Here is a 21,526-nt window from a genome sequence, read left to right as displayed (position 1 = left end):
TAATTAAGGCCATAGTGGTAAAACTTAACTTCACTTTATTATTAAGTAATAAAAAACACTGCATAAAGTTACAACACTCAGAGGAAATTATTTTGTCCCTTTCACTTGTTTTGAAGCTTATATGGCGAAGTTTCAGGAGCAGGACCACACCTCAACAGCGCCAACTTCCGATATTCCTATAAATAACCACCTGACCCTCTCCTCGTCTTCGCTCTCTTATTCTGCGCCCCTCCCCCCCACCCAATTTCTCTTTCCCTGTTTCTTCTTTCCTTTCTCTCCTTCGTAGGACCATGAGGGGGTCCGTTGCTGCCCGAGTGCGGCGGCGGATTCTCTACAGAGCTTCACCACAACGCACTCGAAGAGCTCGAAGAACCAAGATCTTCAACGTTTTCATTTTCTCTTTCGTTCATAATAAATCGTTTAAACGTATCTCGTTGAAGGTCCTTGCTAGTGAACTACTTGTTTAAGGAGAGTTACCTCTCATGGCAACAGGGGGTCACTGGAAGTTATTTAAAATGGTTTGTGTTTGCAAAACAATTCCATTGAAAACTTTTTTGTTCATGGACTAAAGTGTCAAACATGTCCTCCTCACCCTGTATTTGATATCATTAAGTCCCTCTGGTCTACCCCACAGTGCAACGCAGTCAGCATTATCTAATGCAAGTTTATAAGCTAACAGCTTAAAAGTTACCAGTTACAAGTGGTAATGCTGGTTAGCAAAATGTTAAATCTATCATTATCAAACTGTATTGTTACTAAACATAATGTTAGAAGTACCCAACCATATTTTAAATGGTACATTATTCTTGTAATATTAATATTCGACATTATCCATATTCTTGTGCATTTACTAGCAGCTAATAGCCTATAACCAGAAACCACTGTTTGGTGGCTCAGAAGGACTGAATGGTGGCAAACATTGGGAAAGACATGCCTTTAATCACTGGAATGCTTAGTATCACAGAAAGGCGTAACACCTGTGGATTAATATGAGCTATGCCATACAATTCTAGCATTGATAGTGGCAAGATATAAAAACCCATCATTGTTATATGAAAATCACCTTTTTCTTGCTCTCAGGAAGGTGGCTCATGTACTCAACATCTTGTGACAGGAAGGACCATTTTCAAGTACACTCATGTATAACATTTTTTGTAATCATTGGAAAATGACAATTATACATGTATGCAACTATGGGCTTAAGTGGGTGAAGCTTAAGGGAGCCCCCTTTTTTATTCCATTCATTCATCATCTTTCCCAAAACCTGGTGCCTACATTACCCCACATTGCCACATAACCACTGACACTTCAGTCAGAAAGTCGGTTGTGCTGGTAGCAGCTGATGTATCCTTGAGCCACTGGCTTTAAGCCGAGAAGAGAGACAGGCTGCAGAAGTCTGGTAAACTCACTTCTTTCCAACTCAGCACCCCCAGATTTGATTAATTTCCAGAGTTTTAGCTCCAAACGATTTATCAGACTTTTTTACAAGGTCCCTCTGGAGCCTCAAAATGCTTGATACAACTTTTTTCGCATAGGCAGTGGCACTGCCTGAGACATTTAAGTAGACTCCGATGTGTAACTCTCATGTATTATGAACACATTTATAAATATCCCTTGAAACAGTGTGGCTACTTATTATACCATCATTATGCAAATAAAGTGTGATCACATCCCAACCTTTCATTCATCAAGACTCATCTTTAGATCCAAAAGTCTTTTAATAGCCGTCTCATTTAGATTAAACAACATTATGATAGGTTCAAAGAAATCAAAGCTTCATGTCCATCATGTCCGTTCAGTAAAGAGTGACCCCTGGATGTATCTCGGTACGCACACCGGGGTCCAAACCACTCGCAGAAGGAGCCATATTCTGTAGGTTTCATGAAACTCCTTGTTAAAATGTGAATACTTGAGTTGGTATACATACAATTACAATGTAATTACATTTATCTTTCCGAAGACCTTACAGTATTCATAAACAAACGACAAATAAAATGTAGGTCTAAGTTTATTCTGTACAAAGAAGCCAAGCCAAAAGAACCATGAGGCGGTTTGAGTAGGAAAAACACATTTAAAGCAATTCTATTTTTTAGAGTGAAGCAGAAGTTATAGTCCTACAATGTATTAAGCAAAAGTATAGACACGTGAAATAAAGGTATTGCAAGGATACTCAAATAGACTACAATAGATTACACAACACTACATTATGCAAAACTGAATGGTTAATTTTAAACAATGGCTAATTTACAGTTTCGTGGCGCACTTCTCAGCACACACACACGCCCACGCACCCACACCCAGTCACACACCCACACACACATGCGAGTGCTATATTTTTGCACTACCAGATAGAAATATTTTGGATACATTTTCACCACGTGTGTGACCAGTAAAATTTCAATCCGTTTGTTGCAATGACTCCACAGTTATCCTTAGTGAGCGAGTTACAAGGCATTTTTAAAGTAATTACAGTAAAAATACATTTTCGTAATAAGCAATGTACCATGAGAAATATGTATAAAATAGCTTGATAATAATCATAATCATAATAATACTGCTTTTTCAGCTCTTCCTAGATCTCATCTCCGTCCACCACGAGTTGAATGTCACTTTGTTCCACGAGATCAAAATAGATATCACAGAGTAAGAAAAAGCTTCCCATACAAATCCAACTGTAGAAACATTATACTAAGTTCTTGCTAGGTAAAGTTCCAAAAAAGCCAAAGTGGAAAATGAAATGCACTTTTTATCTTTTTTGACTGCCTCTGAAAATGATTATTATAAAATGACTCTGCAGTTAAGACTTCCTATTATGAGAGAGCAAAAGGCAGGATGTTGGCGGTTGTACACCTTTGGAAAAAGACAGAACGAACATATTCAACCCTATTGTACCTACACATCCTAAATACAGCTTTACATTTCCGTGTTTTACGTACGCACAGTTCCCCTCGGACATCTCCTCTCGCCTGCTGCCAGGCTATACCCGTGTGGTGGAGTGGGTGCTGGGCAGGCCTGCAGAGCTGTAACCGGCGGGGAAGGTGCTGTACGGACTCATGTTGGAGAGGCCCATCAGGGAGTTGGGAATCATAGTGATGTTGTTGGGTGTCATCAGGGGGATGTCGTCAGGGGAGCGGCGCTGGCTGAGTGAGAAGTCCAAGCTTGGCGATACGTGAAGGGGATTGTGAAGGGCCTCGCACTGGTTCCTCTGGGTCGACAGGGTCTCGTCTATAGTGTTGGTGTGGCTCACGTTGTTCCCCTTGCTATCACACTGGGGACTGGGCTGCTGGGATGTGTCCTGCCGACTGCGCTTGTCCTTGCGGTAGTACAGAGCAGCGAAGGCCAGGACATTGAGAAAGAGCAATGAGGCCCCTACAGCGATGGTGACACTGAGCTCTGTGGAGTAATCTCTCGGGTTCGGCATGATCAGAGGACCCATCTCCCTCCCACCCTCGCCATCATTGTGGGCAGTGGATACAGGAGGCCGGCCAGTGCTGCCGGCTCGCTTACCGTTGGCCTGGGTGGGATCCAGAGGAGTGACCTTGGTGGTGGTGGAGGAGTAATGGAACATGTCATGGAGGTTGTAGAGATGAGGCACCAGGTGTTTCCAGAAGGCCACCTTGGTGGCGCGGTAGTGATCACGTATACGAGGCTTCAGGCCAATGTGCAAGTACAGCTGGTCGTAGGGGTCGTACTTGGACCAGGCCACCTCCTCGAAGCGGTTGGCCTTGGTGTGGATGAACTTGGTGTCCTGTGGCACTGGCTTGTTGGGATCCCTACAAACACAGCAAAGACAGAAAACCTGAGTACCAATGGACAAATAAGGTTGGAGGAAAGCTGAATATTATTATTATTGTTTATCCAGTTTCAATATATCATCATATTGCAATGAAATGGTCTTATTAAGATAACGAGATAAGAATACTGTTTTCAAAATGATCAATGGGTCAGAACACATTGTAATTATTAGAAAATGTGTTGCTGAACTTCTTTTGACACCCAGTGAAATACAATTTATTTTTTTGTTTTCTTCTGCTTGAATTTGGCCGAAGATTACGTGCATCATTGCTGATAAAATATCCTCATGCATATTGTGATAAGGATTTTGACCGCATTTCTCGGACCTTGGTACAACCCCAATGAGATGCCGTGTAAAACATAAATCAAAATAGTTTTATACAATCATGTGTTTTAAAAATTGCTGACTGAGTCTTTGGAAGATGCCCCTTTCAGACCCAATCATGAAACCATGACCTGTTATCAATGAAGCTGTTTACCTGTGGAATGTTCCAAACAGGTGTTTTTTGAGCGACTTTCCCAGTCTGTCCCAGATGTTCGAAATGTGTCGCTGGCATCAAAGCATATATTTGCCAGTGATGGAAAAACAAAGTGCGTTGGCCCAAGTACTGTACTTCAGTGTATCTTTGAGTTACTTCTACTTTACCTGAGTAATTCAATTCATTCTACTTTATACTTTCACTCCACTACATTTGGAGGCAAATGTTGTGCTCTCATTTGCTAACCAAATTACTAGTTACTCCGCAGATTGCATCCTGCATCAAGATCTGATAATTGACCAGGTCGATAGTGCCAACGCCAACTCCAAGTCAGCACTAAGTGCACAGTTTATACATAGATGTAAATGAATGTTTAATTTACTTTACAAAAATGTGTACATTCTTTTAGACTTTTAAGAACGGAAACTACTGTTCGTATGGGCTTCGTATGAATTTCACTCTTATAAAAGTCACATTTTAACATGATATCTTTGTGTTTACTCAATAATTATGTAGAAGTAGAAACAATACAAGAAGAACTTCATCAACAGAAGCCAAAAGGGAAGTCAACACAATGTAATATCGCCATCTCTCCTCAAGGGCTCAGCATTCACTCATCCCTACTCGATAAGAACAGCAGCCTACAGTGACCTGTGCTTTGCATCCTCCTACTCCTGCGGTCATCATCCACAAAGACTCACTGCAGCCGTGCATTCAAAATGCGGGAAGACTGCAGCAGGGCAGTGAAACCCACTTTGGTGTCTCTTAAATTCAAAAACACTCTGCAAATCTTTGCTTTTGTATGATGCAAAACAAGCTGTCAGAGGGGAAGCAGCAGAGCTGTTGCACTTTAAACAGCATGTTTTTCACGAGCTTGTCAGTGTTAGGTTAATATCAGGTCAACATCAGACCATAGCCTGTTGTAGATAATGAACTCTTAACTTGGTTCAGCTGAAAAACATATCCAGTCATCTTTAAATACTCTAAAATGTCACTCCTTGTTATATTTAACCAATATACATATATCATAGATGCCTAACAGAAACCTATAAAAGGAAACTTAAAGAGACGGATACGTAGAAATGTATGTTTTGTCTCTCTGTAAAACTGATACAAATGCACTGACAGATACACTGTCAGAAGGAAAGAGAGCTCCAAAGTTCAAATGCCTAACAGTGCTCCGACGGCTTCATACTCAAATCTAGTACAGACAGTGATGTACGGCAAACATGTATATGCAGTGTAAACATCTCTGATCTGATTATTTGTGGCATCTCTCACAGTAAAGTCGGCAGATGTTTATGGAATACGTCTTAACCACTGCTTCCCATCTCCTCTTCAGCACAACCTTTTTGTTAAGCAGTGCTTTAAACATTTATGTGAATTAAGCTGTAAATTTTAAAAATCACCTTAAGGAAGTCTGGCCAATGTAATAAAACTTTGTTATGTGTGTAAAGAAAGGTGATACAGATGCCTACACTGGCTCATTAAGACAGAGACAACGTGGCATTTAAAAAGAAACAGCTCTCATTTGATGCCGCGTGTTTTATATAATCTACAGTTTCATTTTTTAATGTGACAATATAGTGAGGCATCCCTTTTATGTGAGTGTAAAATTAAACGGTTCTTTACATGGATGGTGAGGTCAAATCTATTCGAGCAAAGGAGAGGCAGACCTGACTTACAGGACGTGTCTGAGTATTAATGGTACAGCTGATATATTGACTTAATCGATAAAACTGAGGCGGCACTTTACATGTTGCAAGTTGTTGTCAACTAACAAAGGAGATAAGGTAACCTAAACACACCGTATGTATTTTTTTGCCACTGAGGGTATTATCCTTTGTCCAGGTTAACATAACAGAACATGTTTGATGACATCTGGAAGTTGCATGGGATCATGGGAGTTGTTGTCTTTATTAATAAACAATCACCATTACTGATGAAAATGTACACAATGTGACAGAAATGTTCATAGATGAGGTAATCCATTAAATTTGATTCAAGATACATTTCCCGGCAAGTTGTAGCAACAAGCGACCAAATTACTGTCACCCTGAGCAAAATTACGGATTTCTTTGTTTTAAAAGAAACCTACATTGTACTATTTCTTTTTTTCCTTCCCTTCAGTGTTTTATGTTTATTCTTGTGCATGTGAAAGATCTTGAAAGTGAAAAGGGCCAAAGTCCACTCCAATGAAAGCTCCTCTCCCCCAAAGTATATACTGCTCCTGAAATGCCTCGTTAGAAGTCTTGCCTTTAATTCCGTGACTTTGTGACATCACACTACGTCACCATGTCACACATTTGTATATTTTTTATGCCTTGTGGCTCGTTTGCCACATAAGAATTGATTTAGCACAGCTGATTTGCTGTTGTTAGTGGTGCTGTCTCAGGTGTGTGTGAGCTGACCAATCAGAGCAGATTGGATATTCAGGAGGCGGGGCCTTAAAGAGACAGCAGCTAAAACAGAGCGTTTCAAACAGAGGGGCAACACAGAGCTGCAGCACTTGACAGAACACACCTGTACACAACTTAACAGAATATATAAAAAAGTTCTTGTCATTTGTGGAAGTTTTTTATCTTGAAGGCTGAATCCCACAATCCTTTAATCCGAATGACACTGATACTGATGAGAACGCCACTACATGTAAATAAGCCACATTCATGTCAAGCTTTACTTTAGGTCGTGCCTGGATTTGCTGTTACTCACCCGCTCTTGGCGAAGTTGGTCCAGTAAGTCATAACCACGGCGCTGAGCATGATGTCGTTCCTGGAGAAGTTGCAGGGGAACAGGTCGGTCGGGCCCACCATCGGGATGCCAAACACATACGGCACCTCGTCTCCATGTGCCGAGTCTGACCACACTGGCTTCATCAGGCTCTGGCAGTGATGGTAGAAGGCGTAGAAGTATGTAGGCGAGCCGTAGCGAGCGTGCAGGTCAGCCGTCACCACTGAGGGCTCCACCCACTGGTGGTCGGTGAAGAGAGCCACCAGGGTCTTCCTCCTGGTCTCCGGGTTGTCCTTGTCAGCCCAGTCTGTGTACATGAATTTAATTGTCTCCCTCAGCGTGTCCTTCCCTTCTGGGTAGCCATACAAACTGTCCACAAAGTCTGACACAGCAAAGTCAAAGTCGCTGCCAGACACGCCGTCCTCCAGGTCCATCACGTTCTCCACGAAGCGCAGTCCCTCTCCCTGGTTGACACCCAGCATTATATCATAATTAAGGAACTCGCCCTGCTCCATCAAGATCTCTGGGTCGTCCGGGATGACATCTCCGTCAATGACGGGACCGAAAGCCACGCGGTATCGGGCAGGCTGGATGTCTTGCTCCACCAGCTCCTTTGCACTCTTCTTTTGCAGGCAGGAGACCATGTCCACGGTGTCGAGCACGTTGCAGCCCACCCTCTCAGCCAGCATGCGGGTGTACTTGACAGGTTGGTAGTTAACAGCCCAGCTGGATAGTGCTGAACCGCTCTGAATGATGGCTCTGTGGAACAAACCTTGGGACACACAATTGAGAGCAAAAACACACAGGAGACAACAGAAGCCAACAAAACAGTGGTTAGTACTCAGGCCCAACAAATCATCATTATAACTACTGTTTTTCATCATGAACATTAAGAGCAGTCCGAACCGCCCCAAGCAAATACATGATTCACTTTTACACTAATTGCTATTCACAATTAAAAAATCAAAGGTTTGCTGCCTACATGTGATGCACTTTGAATACGAGCCAGGGAGATGAAGCATTAAAGAGAGCGAGAAAAAGGCAGACAGTGGAGCCTTGCTGATGAGAAGCCGCTCGGGGAAGCAGCTGGTCGAAGAGATGAACTGGCGATGGGATGTTGGTTCATTCCTTTGCTTTTTATAATGACAAAAACAAAAATACTTGTTTTTTCTCAGTTGATCCCGTTTTTTACGCGAGGTGTCGTTACTGTATGCAGATGGCAGTGAGCGCGAGTCAAATGAATAATCAATTTGCAGCACTGTTTCGGAGGAGGTGTTCTCTACACCAGCTATTTGTAGACTCGTTAATACGGTGTGTCTAACAAACAGTATAGCTTACATATAGACTGCTGATGCCAACTGCGCGGCGGAGGGTCTGTGCACGGAGCTGAATATGCAGTAACCCCGATCCTTCAATGTTGATACAGTAAACACGCCGCTCTGTCGAACTGTTTATATGCAGTGCGTCACCTCTGTCTCTTGGGATTTTTTTGTATCTACCACCTAAAAATGACAATTGATATGTATCAACTCAAAAAAAAAATATATACTCTGCTGAGGTTAGGGCATAGCAGTCGCTGGAGAAAGAGGAGTGCAGGGACAGTGTCACTTTCTCCCTCCTTTGCTGTCATTTATTTAAAAAAAAAAAAATTTTTTTAGGGCAGCAGCTAGCTACTCTACTTCAAAGACAGCCGGAGGTCTTTGTGCATTGGCTGCAGCCGAGCGAGGGCATCAAATACAAAGCTCACAAAGGACAGTTGCCGCAGCGTCCCTGGCATTGATGAAAACGCACAATTTCTGCCCTTCTTGTGATTCTGTCCACCATCAACGGGAGGACCAGGGCAACAATAGGGCAAAGATAACAGGTTCAATTCCCTGTGGGCCAGGCATATTGAAATAGGCACCTTTGATTCTTGCAATGAGCTTCGAATAAGTGTTTGCCAAATGGCACAATATCAAAGGGACATAGGTTGCATTTCTCTTTTCAGTTGATGGATACCAGATACCAGGTTTCTATGATATATGTTGTCATTTCATAAGTAATATAAAAACAGTTGGTAGCATGACTTTGCTGCGGAAGCTGGACAGGAATGTGCAATTTTCAACCAAAGCGGTGCCAATTTATAAAGTAAGGTTTAGAGGTAACAAACTTCCATTTTTCACAGAAAATATCTGAAGGTCTATTTTTTGTGTGTTCCAGCTTCATCCGCATACCAACCCTGTCTGTAGTAAGCAGTGTCTTCACTCAAGGATTTGCAGATACAGAGGACCAATGCAAACCATCGAAGGTCCACTTTGAAGGATTAAGGTGAACCTACTGGCAGAAATGGAACATATTTTTCATAATTATGTTTTCATTAGTGTATATCTCCTGAAACTAAGAATTATTGTGTTTTTGTTCGACAGAATAAGCCTTTTATATCTACTGAGGGAGCGGGTCCTCTGCAACTCCGCCAGGTTTCTACAGTAGCCCAGAACACAGGGGTTGAAAAACTTATAGCAGCTTTGGAAGAGGCAACTAAACAAAACACAGGAAAACACATTTTTTCTACTTATCACATAGACTCAAATTCAAAGAGCTGCAAACACTGGTTAATGTTACTGTGGCCAGCTAGCACACATCTGTAAACTGGGAATAAAGTAAAAAAAAAAAAAGTCTAACCAAGCTACTTATAGGAGGTCTGGAGGCTTGTGTATTTTTACTGTAGGTTGTTCAGTTGCTATCTGCACCCTCTTCGTCACTTGCCACTAAATCCTACACAGGTGACCTTCAAAGGTGTTTTATATTTTTTGGACAAACTTTAAAATAGTTTAGTGCATTTGGGATATAAAAAAAAAAAGAGGGCAAATAAATCTGTCGCTGAAAAACTAAAACATTTGTCAGTCTGAATGGTAGCAACAGTGGGACACAGGTGAACGTGACAACACGGTGAAAACTTTCTAATGCCAGTGGGCTTCTTGAAGAGCTTCACATTTTAAGAGGCAAAGCTTTTAGGCTGATTAGATTGAGTAAAGGGGAACAAAAGCAATCACTTACTTAACGAACACCCCCTTTACCCTACTCCCATATCAAAACACTTCATCTCCCAGACAGACCGTTTAGAGCTGCGCTTGAAACAAAGAACAGTCTCGAAAATGATTAAAACGTATTGTTCAAAAACTAACAGTGACATCGTCGAGATAAGAAATTAATATGATTGAGAAAAAATTTAATCTTAAATCCCGGCTTAAATGATTGCATTAATGACAACCTCAGAGATAACGGAGATGGCGAAAGGCGGATTCTTACCCTCTGAGTGGTGGGACAGAGTGAGCAGGCTGACGCAGGAAGCACCGATTCCGGATCCGAAGACCGTGATGCGACCCGGGTCCCCTCCAAAGTAACCGATGTTCTTACTGATCCAACGGAGAGCTTGAATCTGATCCAGGAGCCCATAATTTCCTTTAGCTGCCTGATCACCGGTACTGAGGAAGCCTGAAGTTCACAGACAGACAACAGACCCAGCTCTGAAGAACAGATCTACAGAATATATGTCACAGCTTTGATCTAAAGTTGTAGCTCAGCAGGGCATCTGAATGAACTGACACTGTTTCCCCTCAAGTGAAAACATGCCTTTGCTCTCTCCCACAGTGTCTCGACTGCTTTAGTCACCTCGTTGTAATAGTCTCCACGCAGCCGCGCCCCTCAGGAAGAGATCAGGGCGCCGCTCATCAAACCTGAACCCTCTCCTTGTGAGCGACTTCATAAAATCTGAAGTGCATGAATATATAAATCCTCCTCTTGTGCTTATTTCTTTACATGAATTTAATAAAACCAAACAGAGGTCACTGCTGCTCTCACAATTGATCCTATTACTTATTCCCTTGTCTGGTCCCATCTAAACAATGCCCTGTTTTGAATGTTAAACACAGGAAACGACAATCTCCTGACCTTGTGAATGCGACATTCCTCCATTGTCTATTCAAATCATTTCTTTTTTTTTTTTCTGTCAAGAATGGCAAAGGCTGATAATCTTTTGCAGATTAGATAAATCAATCTAAAGGAAGATACATTGTGTTTTCGCAAGGGGTCTAAAACAAGGACGGGACGCGATACGTATTTGCATCGCTTTTCTCTCCGAAGGCAACATTTGTATGCAGATCAAGATCCGCCATTCCAAGATCCCTTTTGCCTATATTTTCAAGACTACTTCTCTCACGTCTCTGCTTCTTTTTTTATGGGTTGCTAACAGCAGCACAGGTGGAAACAAATGACCAGAGGGACAGTTTATCCCCCTCAGATCAAACCTGGGCTCGACACCACATCAAAAGTTACCACACAGGGACGCCGTCATCACCTAATATCCCAATTCTGTAGTTGAGCGTGACGACGACAACGTTCCCATAACTGGCGAGCACGCTGCCGTCCATCATGTTCCCAGTGCCCTCCATGTAGGAGCCTCCGTGGATGTAGACCATCACGGGTCGAGCTTCAGAGTCCCTTATATCTGCAACGTCAACACACACACACACACACGCTGAGCAAACAAATGCAACAGTAATGACACAGAGAATTAATAGAGCGCTGTTACTATAAAACTTTATATCAACAGTATGAGCTCAGTATGAGATATGGGTGCTTAGAAAAAGGTGCTTAGAAGCAGTGGTAGGCCTTTGGTTGGAAGCTGTAATGACATTCAGAAAATGCATGGTGAATACACTCTGATCAGGGGCGTATGGATAAAAAGGTCAAATATAATCAACAGCGGTTGCACGTAAGCGCTCGACCAAGCATTCTTCACTTTGTAGCACATCTGAAATGCTTACAGAGGTAGAAAGAGAATAAAAATGTATTGATGGCTTGATCTCTCCTCAGATATTCACTCTGTAAGATGGACTTTTACAGCTCAACATACAAAAGCATGCACAAGAATGAAAGGCATTTGGCAGAGCAAGTACCGCGCTACACCGAGCTCTCTGTTATCTTCCAGTGCGAGCTAAAATAGGAAGTTCAATAAGAGCAGAAAAATCTATATTTCATGTTTGCAGACCAATTTGTTATGTTAACTAGCAACTGTCTTTAAAAGGGACTATAAGACAGATAAGTAGATAATGCACTCTCAGGATCAATGTGCGGAGAAGCAGAGAAGGAGCACTTACTGAGGAGGGTTGCAACAACGCTCAGCTCGAGACAGGAGGTGCAGCAGCGGCAAACTTATGTAATCATCAAATCAGAAAAACAACATTTATCTCCTTCCGCTCAAAATAAAAGGGCCCCCCCGCACTTCCTCTGTAAAAGTAAAAAAACTAAGGATTGTAAGATCTCCATCCACCAGACTACAGCTAAAAGAATCCATGCATCAAGACTTTGAGCTCTTAAAAAAAAAAATACCTTCAGATATATGAGTCTCAGCATGTGAGAAAGCCGCCCCCTTTTTCCTGTGTTGGCTCCCTGGGATTCACATGAGGAAAAAAAAAAAAAAAAATAGTACAGAATTCAAAATAGCATGGTTCACTGTGCCTCCTGTTTAATATATAGTTCCAATCAAACTGACAGAATCAGGAGAAAAAAGGAATCCTTGAATTATATGCAGAAATAAGATTAGTCCATTTACATACAGTGTGAGATCCCTGTAATTGCTTTCTGACAAAATGGGAAATCTTTGGAGATGTATGACACGATTACCAGTTAGAGTTACGCGTTAATCAGCATTTGGGATTCAGATTTTATCAAGCAAACACATTCTTTTTTCCTTGTTAGATATTTTTAGGAAATGGCACAGTGTGTGTATATGCGCACATACACACACACACTGTTACCTTCGCATGGTTTATTATCCGTATTGTTATATTGACCCAGCTGCCTCGGATTAGACTGGGGTAATACATCTTCCTGATTCATTTCATCTCTCTGGACAATTATATCTTTACAAAAAAAAAAAAAAAAACCCCTGTCAATTCTTTCAGGTAAACTGCAGCAGGATAGCTCCTGAATAAGAGCTGCATGGTTTGCTGATGAATAATTTATCAACTCTGACTTGAGCGGGACACCAAAATAAATATAAGGAAGTGGGGAATTTGGGAAACACACTCTTGAATTTGACATGGCAAAAAGACTACGGGAGATGAGCGGGCATGGGAAACAGCGAAGGGTTTTCACACATCGGTGGAACAAATTATGAAGTCACACAATGCCTCCGGTGCATTTTAAATAAACAATGATCAAGTCTGAAGAAATACAAACCTATAGAAGTGATGGGTTATGTTTTTTTTCAGTGAGATGCAAATGAGAAATTTAATTAACCTGTTTGTGTGCCGGCAGGGTGGGGGGCTTTAGGCAGCACTCAGACTCTACAAAAAACGTGGGCTGCACCATTTTTGGTCCGCTACCTCTCTCAAGCTTGCTGTTTATCTGTTGTTGCTACGCTACCATAGAAAAGTCAGTCAAAGAGTGGCATGTTACATACAAAAGCTGAACACGGTCCAACTTTGAATGCTGAATTTTTTGTATTAGCCTGAATGCTTGTGGGAGGGAGGAAATGTGTTCTCAAAAAAAAAAACCCGTGTTTAATTGGTGTATTGAACTTGCCCGAATTAGAGAAATCTGTTTGTCAACTCTTGAGATTTGGAGGAGATACAGAAACCATTGTGGTATTACACAGTTCTGCTTATCTGCGGATTCACAGCAGACACACAAAATGTTCCCTGGCTGGTTCATTTCACTGTTGTGTTAGACACAAATAAAGGGGGAGGAATTCGGCGAGCAACAGACAGGAGTTGACTCTTGTACCTCACTAATTGGCCCCCAACAGACACACTGTCTGAGCAGAGCAGAGGTTGGCAAAAAATATAAATTTTTATTTCCTAACAAACACGGAGAGTGAGGCATGCTAACTTTTCCTGTTTTTCTGAGTCGTTCTTCAGGATTACGTTGATGCTCGGCCGTGACAGCCAAATATGCTACGCTCATCACTTTAAAAGCTGAAAATTATTGCTTAGTTTAGGTAGACCGGCACTTGAACAACAGCTTACCTCAGCATTATTTCACTGAATGTCACGGAAACAAGCATTTAGTTGTCCCTCTCTACAGTTTGTGTATCCGACATAGTCAGTGGCATCCGGGTAACACCTCAGTTACCATGGCTACCTAAATATCAATAAATTCCTGTTTAACAATGGGAACATGATTGTTACAATATGACTGCAACAGGTAAAAAAACAATGATGACGGTGCTTTGGATGGTAAATTAGCCCTTGGCGGCAGCAATGACACGAGCAGTGGTCACACACATGCTTTATGATGATCGCAGGACGCAGCCCGGGCGCCAGAATAAAATGTTGTCATTTTACGTTTTTTGCAAACCACGAATGACTTCACATTTGTATATTTCCTACATATCATATCAAGGTTTCTGAAGACACATACGCCAGATTAAATAGGAGCTGATTTTCTCATCTGGCAAGTTTGAGTTTGTGGCAGCGAAGGCGGATATTTTTAATGAGACGTCGGAACTACTCCAACCCTGTTTGTGGTGACAGAAGTAGATATTCTTTAAGAGACGTCAGGACTACGACGTGGAAATATGAAATGTACAAATGTCACACATCCATGGTTTGCAGCGATGTTCAATGGCAACATTTTTTTCTGCCGTTTGGGTTGCATGACGACTTTGGGGCCACCATAAGAATGATCAATGGACATGGAAAGTCATTGCCGTCCACTTTACCACACCAACTCACCATCCTCTGTCGGAGCGTAGATGTTTAGATATAAACAGTCCTCGCTCTGATCCTGAATGTATGTGGCTACTGTGTCCAGGTTATAGGTGAACCATATGGGCATCATGATCTCTGGCACGGTGTTGTGGATGTTCTGAGGGCACACAGGCATGAAGTGGGTAGCATTCTTGATACCTGACCAAGAGGAAGGCTGCTCGGGGGGCATGAAGCGCTTCTCGCCCACAGGCGGAGCGGCATAGGGGACCCCCAAATACTGATCAACGGGCCGGAGCACCTCGCTGGGCACAGGAACCCTGAGGCCTCGCAGTTTCCCGAACTGGGTGGTCACCGTCGGGTAGAATTTCTGGCTTGTTGCCTTCGTGAATGACCAGCAGGAACATAGTATCCACCAGAGAAGAGCACAGTGGGTGATGGTTACAGTCCCTTGCTGATGTAGCAGGTGTGCAGGCAACAGATGGTCTCTAAATGTAGCCAGCCACATGGTCTGGGCAGGACAGTGCCCTTGCACAGCACTAATGCACACTGTAGTGTCCGCTCAGTCCCTCTGCACTGACCCTGTCAAACAGACATCACTCACTGCGCCTTCGGCTCCGACCGTTACCAAATCCAAATGCGCCTCAGCCAGGTATGAAACGCCCCCAATTCCACTTCTTTTCATTGCAGTGCACACAAATCTGAAAACGAGATGATCAGAAAAACGAAATGAGAACACATCAAAACGATGTCAAAATAGTGCAACACATCCGTATAACTGAATAACTTTGGATAAAAGGATTATATCCCTTCTGTATCTTGGGGCTCTAGATACATACTGTTACATAAGCTTAATATCAGCCGCATCCACTGTAACACTTGGACGCTAATAACCTTTCGGGATAAATTGCTGTCTCAAAAGAACAAATTTATGCATTGACATGAACAAATCACTGAATACTGATCTCTGTGTATCTGCGGAGGAATCTGATAAATCCATCTGCTGTGATGTTGGAGTGATGCTGCGAAAAACATCTCAAGATAAAAGGTGTTAAGCACCCCTCCTCTTACGTAAAAGCAACAGGGAACTGAAGAGAAAGACACATCTTTAATATGCGCCGAAAGAGGGATTGAAGAGGACCACAGTGGGAAGCGAATATCTTGACTTGATCGCGATGCCTCTGCTTTCAATATGTTGCAGAAATCACGCTTCATGATAGGGGAGTGTTTGTATTGTGTTGGCGTCTTACATTTAAACAACGCTGTCCGTCACATAATGGAGGTATCTCGGAAGAAACATGTCTGATGGGACCACACTTGCACAAACCGCCCCTCATAATGCAGCGTAATTGCAGGTTAATTGAAAAGGCTTGGGGAAGGCTCCAAGACAGCAAAATACCATTCGGGTTTAATATCAGAGGAAGCGGATCCTCTAACACCTCTTCTTGAGGATTCTTTTTAGTCTAGACAGGTTTTTTTTCCCGTTTTTTATTTTTCAATTCTTCACATCTTTCAACGCAAACTAGAGCTGCATGACGTGGTAAAAAAAACATGCACTGACAGATATTCAGCTGCCATAAGCCTCAATATTTGTAGGAATGATCATTTTCTGGATCACAATCACCATTTGCACTTAAGAAAAAAAACAATGAAAGCGCGATGACGTGACATTTGTCGGGGTCTGCACCAAACAAACGTGTTTTCTTACAATCCTGAGAACAAGATTTGTTGATCAGAGGGCCTCTGCAGCGACACAGTGCTTCATTCAGATGCTGTTTTGTCACCTTCATTAAAACAAATCTCCTGATTTGAAAGGTTAGTCTGTAAAACAAAAATGGTTTAGGGTTTGTCTAATTCGGCTTTTATGCTCATAAGACATCAGCTCAAACACTGAATCCACTAATAGTAACATAAAGTATTGATAAATACCACATGACTGCTTATTAATGGAAGCCACAAATAGTCCTGTTAATTCCTTATTGTCATGTGACACTAATGTCATCATAACCTTTTGAATTGCATTTATTAAGTTCTGGTTATAGTGGTTTTGCACTCTGATGTTAAAAATGTATACTTGATATTGTGTTAGTTATAAATACATGGAATATTATATTAAAACCCCAACTCTTGTGGCTCCTTTGTTCATCTGGTTGCCCTTACAATATTCCCTGTAGTATTTAGTCTTTAAGGTTGACCCTCTCTCCACCTCCCTGTACTTGGTGTTTAAGGGGAATTCTTGTAATTTATTACAAAAACAGACATAACACACAGGAAACAAGGTTGAAAATAGATTTCACTTCTTTTCTATTTTTCCTTTTTTTTTAGATATGTATTATTTATAAATATCGCATTCACCTGTTTGATCCCTTGATCATGTCGTGAAAATACGATATCTTTGCAGCCCTAATTGGTCTTATCATTTATTTTTCCCGAAACTTGTTACTAATATTATACTGCCTTATTGTTTGACCATTACGTTTTATTTTATTTGATCTATTTCATTTATAAATTTTCATTTGATCAACTCGATTCATCTTTGAGCTGAGCTCCACTTTATTTTGTATCATGTACGATTGTGTATATATAAACTTGATTTAACTGGATTTTGTCTTTATTTCTAAGTGAAAGTTTCCTTGATGTTGGATCTGATATGGTGTCTGGTAATATAATACGATATGTAATACTAGACTGTCTAAAGCAACGACACAAACTTTCGCTTTGCTTACACATGATCTGTTTTCCAACCCGACAGCAGGCGCCAGAGTGTGTGCGATGTGAAGTGATACTGATTCACAAGTGTCATATTCACACCTAATCACATGTGCATACTGTAAGTCAAATAAGGTCTCAAATCTGTGCTCACCCATGGAGAACTACGCCGAGCAAACCGCGCTGTGCTCCTTCCAATTAACTACTTTGTCATCCATAATACATCCTGTCTCGGTCCTTGTAGTCTTGGATAGCAGTTAGCATAATGGGCTCGACATCAGATTCTCACTGGCTCATCAGTGAACAAAGCACAAACAAGCTTGTTAACCTAATCAAACTTATTGACGAGTGCTGCCTGGAGCATAGTGAGGGACTGCTGCTAAACAGCTTTCTTTCAAACTGATGGACCCATCTATTAAGGCGGAGGACAACTTCTTCCTCCTAATATGAGAAACTAATTAGCCATGGATGTGGTGCATTGGCTTTTCCTCTCTCCCTGCAGCATTTTGTTTACACTAGCAGGAAACGTAAACACCAATAAAGGCAGCTCATCCTCTCTTCCTCTCTCTCCCTCCCACAGGTGTGCAGCAGCAGCAGCAGCAGCAGCAGCACATTACCTGATATCAACGTCATTATGATCTGCCCGCTTTTTAAAGGATGGGACGAATCAGAGCGATATCACAGGGGTTCATTTGAGTAATATTGTACATCTCTGCCCGAGGCCAGCTTCGTCTCTATTAATTAAGGCTTATAAATGTTCCCCATGGCCAAAAAGGACAAGACTCTGTCTTCCACCATCCCCTATCTGTTACTGTCTGTGACAATGATGTACGGCTCCTGAGACGTTAAAATGGGGGAGATAGAGAACCAGATTTTTTCGTAGATCGGGCCACATCTTCTGGTTTGAAACTGACACCGATAATAAATCATCTGGAAGTGAATTTTTTTTTAAAAATAAATCCTCTCTGCTCGCACGACCTGCTGTGAAGTCCGCAGCAATTGTCAAATTAGTGGCATGGCGAGCTGTAGAGTCGGTAGCACCAATCAGACTTGGTTAGTTGTCTCAAGCAGTAAAAAATAAGACACATGCTGGGGCTGCGGTGAGATCAAAGGGGATAATATGAATTCTTAAAATAAGCGTCATTTCCTTTTTAAATTACCCATGAATCAGCCTCAGTGGACCTGCTTTTTGATGCTACATGAAATCAAATCAAAACTTCTAGTTTAAATCACAGGAACAAAGCTGAGGTGGTGTTTTTACTTATCGTTTATCTATTTATTTATTTTTCTTTCTAGGGCTGCAGATTGTCCAATGCTACCCTCGGCTGCAGAGCACGCTTCCTGTGACTGCTCTGCGATGGGACAGATGTGGATAAAAGCTTTTATCGCTCGCACCAAATGGGCTGTATAATAAAAAAAGAGAGCCATCACTCAGTCAAGTTTGATACACTGCAAGTTTTCAGGCAATTTAAGATGGCAACTGGAGAGGAATGGGTGAAATACTTCTCGTCAATGAAAACGCTGGCAGTAAATCAGTGGGGGGAGAAACGTAGCGTTTTTACAACCATTACATATTATTCTAATGGGCTACTTTGCAGCAGCAGCCAGGTGTTTATGCATCACAGCGGTGGGCAGACTTGGATTTCCTGGGACCCACACACTTTAATCCCCGTTTGACTGACTTGATCTCAATTACAGACCTATTAGAATGATTGCTATAATCACGTCTGTCTCCCACCTACATCATCGACAGGCGCACAATTCAACACCAATTCCAAGCACTAATAAAAATCTCTGGGACAACATCTTATCGATCAGTGTTCTGGTTGCCTGGGGGGCCCTTAACATGAAAAGCATTTGTGGAGGAGCCTAGTATGTCACACAGCAGCACTGGGCTTCTCAATGCCCTTGTAATTTCGACTGGTGTGTGTGTGTGTGTGTGTGTGTGTGTGTGTGTGTGTGGATCCAAAGCGTTTTTTAGTGGATTCCCCAAATCCCCCTTATTTTTTTTTTAGCAGTGCAATAAAGAGGTGCGGGGATTGGTGCAGGGGAAAACTACCTTATAGAGGAACATGCAGGTAGCTCTCTACATAATGATCGGCGCTTTTTCCTAAATGAATGCACGGATCGGATCCAGATCCACGGAGGGGGGAAAAAAAAAAAACCTCAGCCACAGCCCAGATAGCATCGACAAAACTGCTGTAGTGTGTGTGTGTATGTGTGTGTGTGTGCGCTGCCTGCCTCACGTTGTGACTGAGGAGCTTGTTTAATCTGGGTCTAGGACGGTGTTACATTGAATATATATATATAAAAAAAAAAAACATGGAGAAAAAATAAATAACAAGCCAGCAAAATGCTACAGTGTGCTCTCATCGGCGAGCAATCGCTTTGATTAGAACAATCAGTCCAGATGTGAGTGGTCAATCTGAACAAAGATTCGTCCCACGGAGAGGAAGACCAACAAGAAAAACAGAATCATTATGTTAACTCACCTGCTTTTACACAAGCCGATACGCGCTCCATGTCGAGATCTCCTCCATAGCGTGCCCCAGCCAGCCAGCCAGTCAGTCAGTTTGGCTGCGAGACAACCAGGCTGTGTGTGTAATATTTCCCCCGGTTTCAGTATCAAACACACGGATCTTTACTCTTATCTCCTGCTTTGCACAGTCTGTGTGCTTTGCGCATTCACGACGCCAAGGTCAGGAGCGCCAACGGTTTTAATGGAGCGCCCACTGCCAGCGCGTTACTAGGCAACCGCCGGGATACGCCAGTGCATTAAATTCCCCCTCCAACAAACCGACCGAGTCCCAATTTAGAAACCATCAAGTGACCACCTTAACCCCGGACGGCACTCACGCACACTCACGCGTGTTTTGTATGCCCGAGCGGAGCCCACCTACCTTTTGACCAGATAAACAAGCGTGCGCAAGGAGCGTGCGCGCGGACCCTGCGCGCCGAAGAGCGAATGCGTTACGTTTAATTGGCATAAGCCCCTTTTTAGCGAAACTGTGACAAGCACGGCAAAATGGGGTGCAGGGTGAGAAAAAGCGCCAGAAAAACAGTTTCTCCCACTGGCTTTGTAATATCTTTTTTTTTTTTCTTTCTTTTTTTTTTTTTTTTTTAAATTGCATTCCTAATCAGCTCATCTCCTTGTCGCAAAGTGTAAACAATACCAATTTATTCATCTGTTATCGCATCACTGCTGGATAATGGGTCTCAAGAAAAACAAAAAAACAAAAAAAAAATAAAAGCCTTGCTTTGACAGCTCTGAAAAAATCAGGCCCACACTTGTTTAACAAGCACATTGCATGAGTAATGCACGGATTTTATTTAGCCATAACAGTGCACAGCTATGAGGCAAAGAAAATGACAACAGGTGGCAGGAAATGAGTCCAGGGGAAGTGAAAGTGGGCAACTCCATCATATGAGAGGGAAAATCTTTGAGATGATTGTGTTGTTGCCTCTTGTGCTCCTTACCGTCGCTCGCTGGCTGATTGGTTTAAAGGAGCAATAAGCTGAACACATTCTAATATTCACTAACATTATCAACAGGAAGTGAAGAAATAATAGTTTTTTCTGTGTTGAAGAGATTTCCGCTAAAGTTAGCACAATGATATGCTATTCGTAGCCCGCCCTGTCTACTTGCTAACAGAAGCCACAGTTAGCATCACCTAGTGGTTACTCTGGTAATGTGCTGCACCCATAGAGTTGTGCATGGGTGACGGTCTTTTGTTGCATCGTTGCATTTACCCGACAAAAAGCCTGTGGGATTTTTAAATCGGATTTTTGAATCGCCGAAAATAAGTTCCGTGGCAAACACAAATTTACGATACGTGTTTTGTTCAGCAATATAATCTCCCCAGATGACTGTAGGTGAAAAGCTAATAGATAAACTACATTGTGCTTGCATGGCGAAACCGTCACCGCCATTATGCGTCTTGCACAATTACTATACACATTTTCTATAAATTGATCAATCTACAAGTTGTAAATTCAGAGTTAGAATAGTTTGTAACTTAAGTCAGCCTGTAAAGCCGAACATGTGAGTAGACGAGTCTCCGTGTTTGACACAGTGACATGCTTTATAATTTAATGATGTTTTCCATGTCATAGAAAAGAAAC

The 21,526-nt window shown here is 42.1% G+C and overlaps 1 protein-coding gene across 3 annotated transcripts; it reads right to left on the bottom strand.

Annotated features, from left to right (window-relative positions):
* Positions 1 to 1,699: 1,699 nt before the first annotated feature.
* On the bottom strand, positions 1,700 to 20,394 carry nlgn3b (neuroligin 3b). 3 transcript variants are annotated; one of them, XM_030438157.1, is made up of 7 exons: positions 19,897 to 20,394; positions 14,723 to 15,396; positions 12,375 to 12,434; positions 11,341 to 11,490; positions 10,293 to 10,478; positions 6,987 to 7,776; positions 1,700 to 3,773 (listed from the first exon to the last, which is right to left on the bottom strand). In XM_030438157.1, exons 2-7 carry the CDS (start codon positions 15,201 to 15,203, stop codon positions 2,978 to 2,980), a joined length of 2,463 nt encoding a protein of 820 aa, XP_030294017.1. In that variant the 5' UTR covers positions 15,204 to 15,396; positions 19,897 to 20,394; the 3' UTR covers positions 1,700 to 2,977. The 3 variants fall into 3 exon arrangements, with proteins under 3 accessions (XP_030294017.1, XP_030294019.1, XP_030294018.1); XM_030438158.1 differs by lacking the exon at positions 12,375 to 12,434 and having other exon boundaries at positions 2,978 to 3,773; positions 19,897 to 20,393; XM_030438159.1 differs by lacking the exons at positions 12,375 to 12,434; positions 14,723 to 15,396; positions 19,897 to 20,394 and adding an exon at positions 12,143 to 12,343.
* Between the last annotated feature and the right edge of the window lie 1,132 nt (positions 20,395 to 21,526).

This window comes from Sparus aurata, chromosome 13 (assembly GCF_900880675.1).
Source record: "Sparus aurata chromosome 13, fSpaAur1.1, whole genome shotgun sequence".
NCBI classification, from domain to species: domain Eukaryota; kingdom Metazoa; phylum Chordata; class Actinopteri; order Spariformes; family Sparidae; genus Sparus; species Sparus aurata.
This window is presented reverse-complemented; position numbering and strand designations above follow the sequence as displayed.

Bases quoted from the DNA above. Each gene is read 5' to 3' on its own strand.
- nlgn3b (XM_030438157.1), bottom strand. From the start codon at position 15,203: ATGTGGCTGGCTACATTTAGAGACCATCTGTTGCCTGCACACCTGCTA. The intron at 12,435-14,722 runs GTGAGTTGGTGT...TGTGAATCCCAG, and splicing joins CTACGCTCCGACAGAGGATG to GGAGCCAACACAGGAAAAAG. The intron at 3,774-6,986 runs GTGAGTAACAGC...CTGTGTTTGTAG, and splicing joins ACCAACTTCGCCAAGAGCGG to GGATCCCAACAAGCCAGTGC.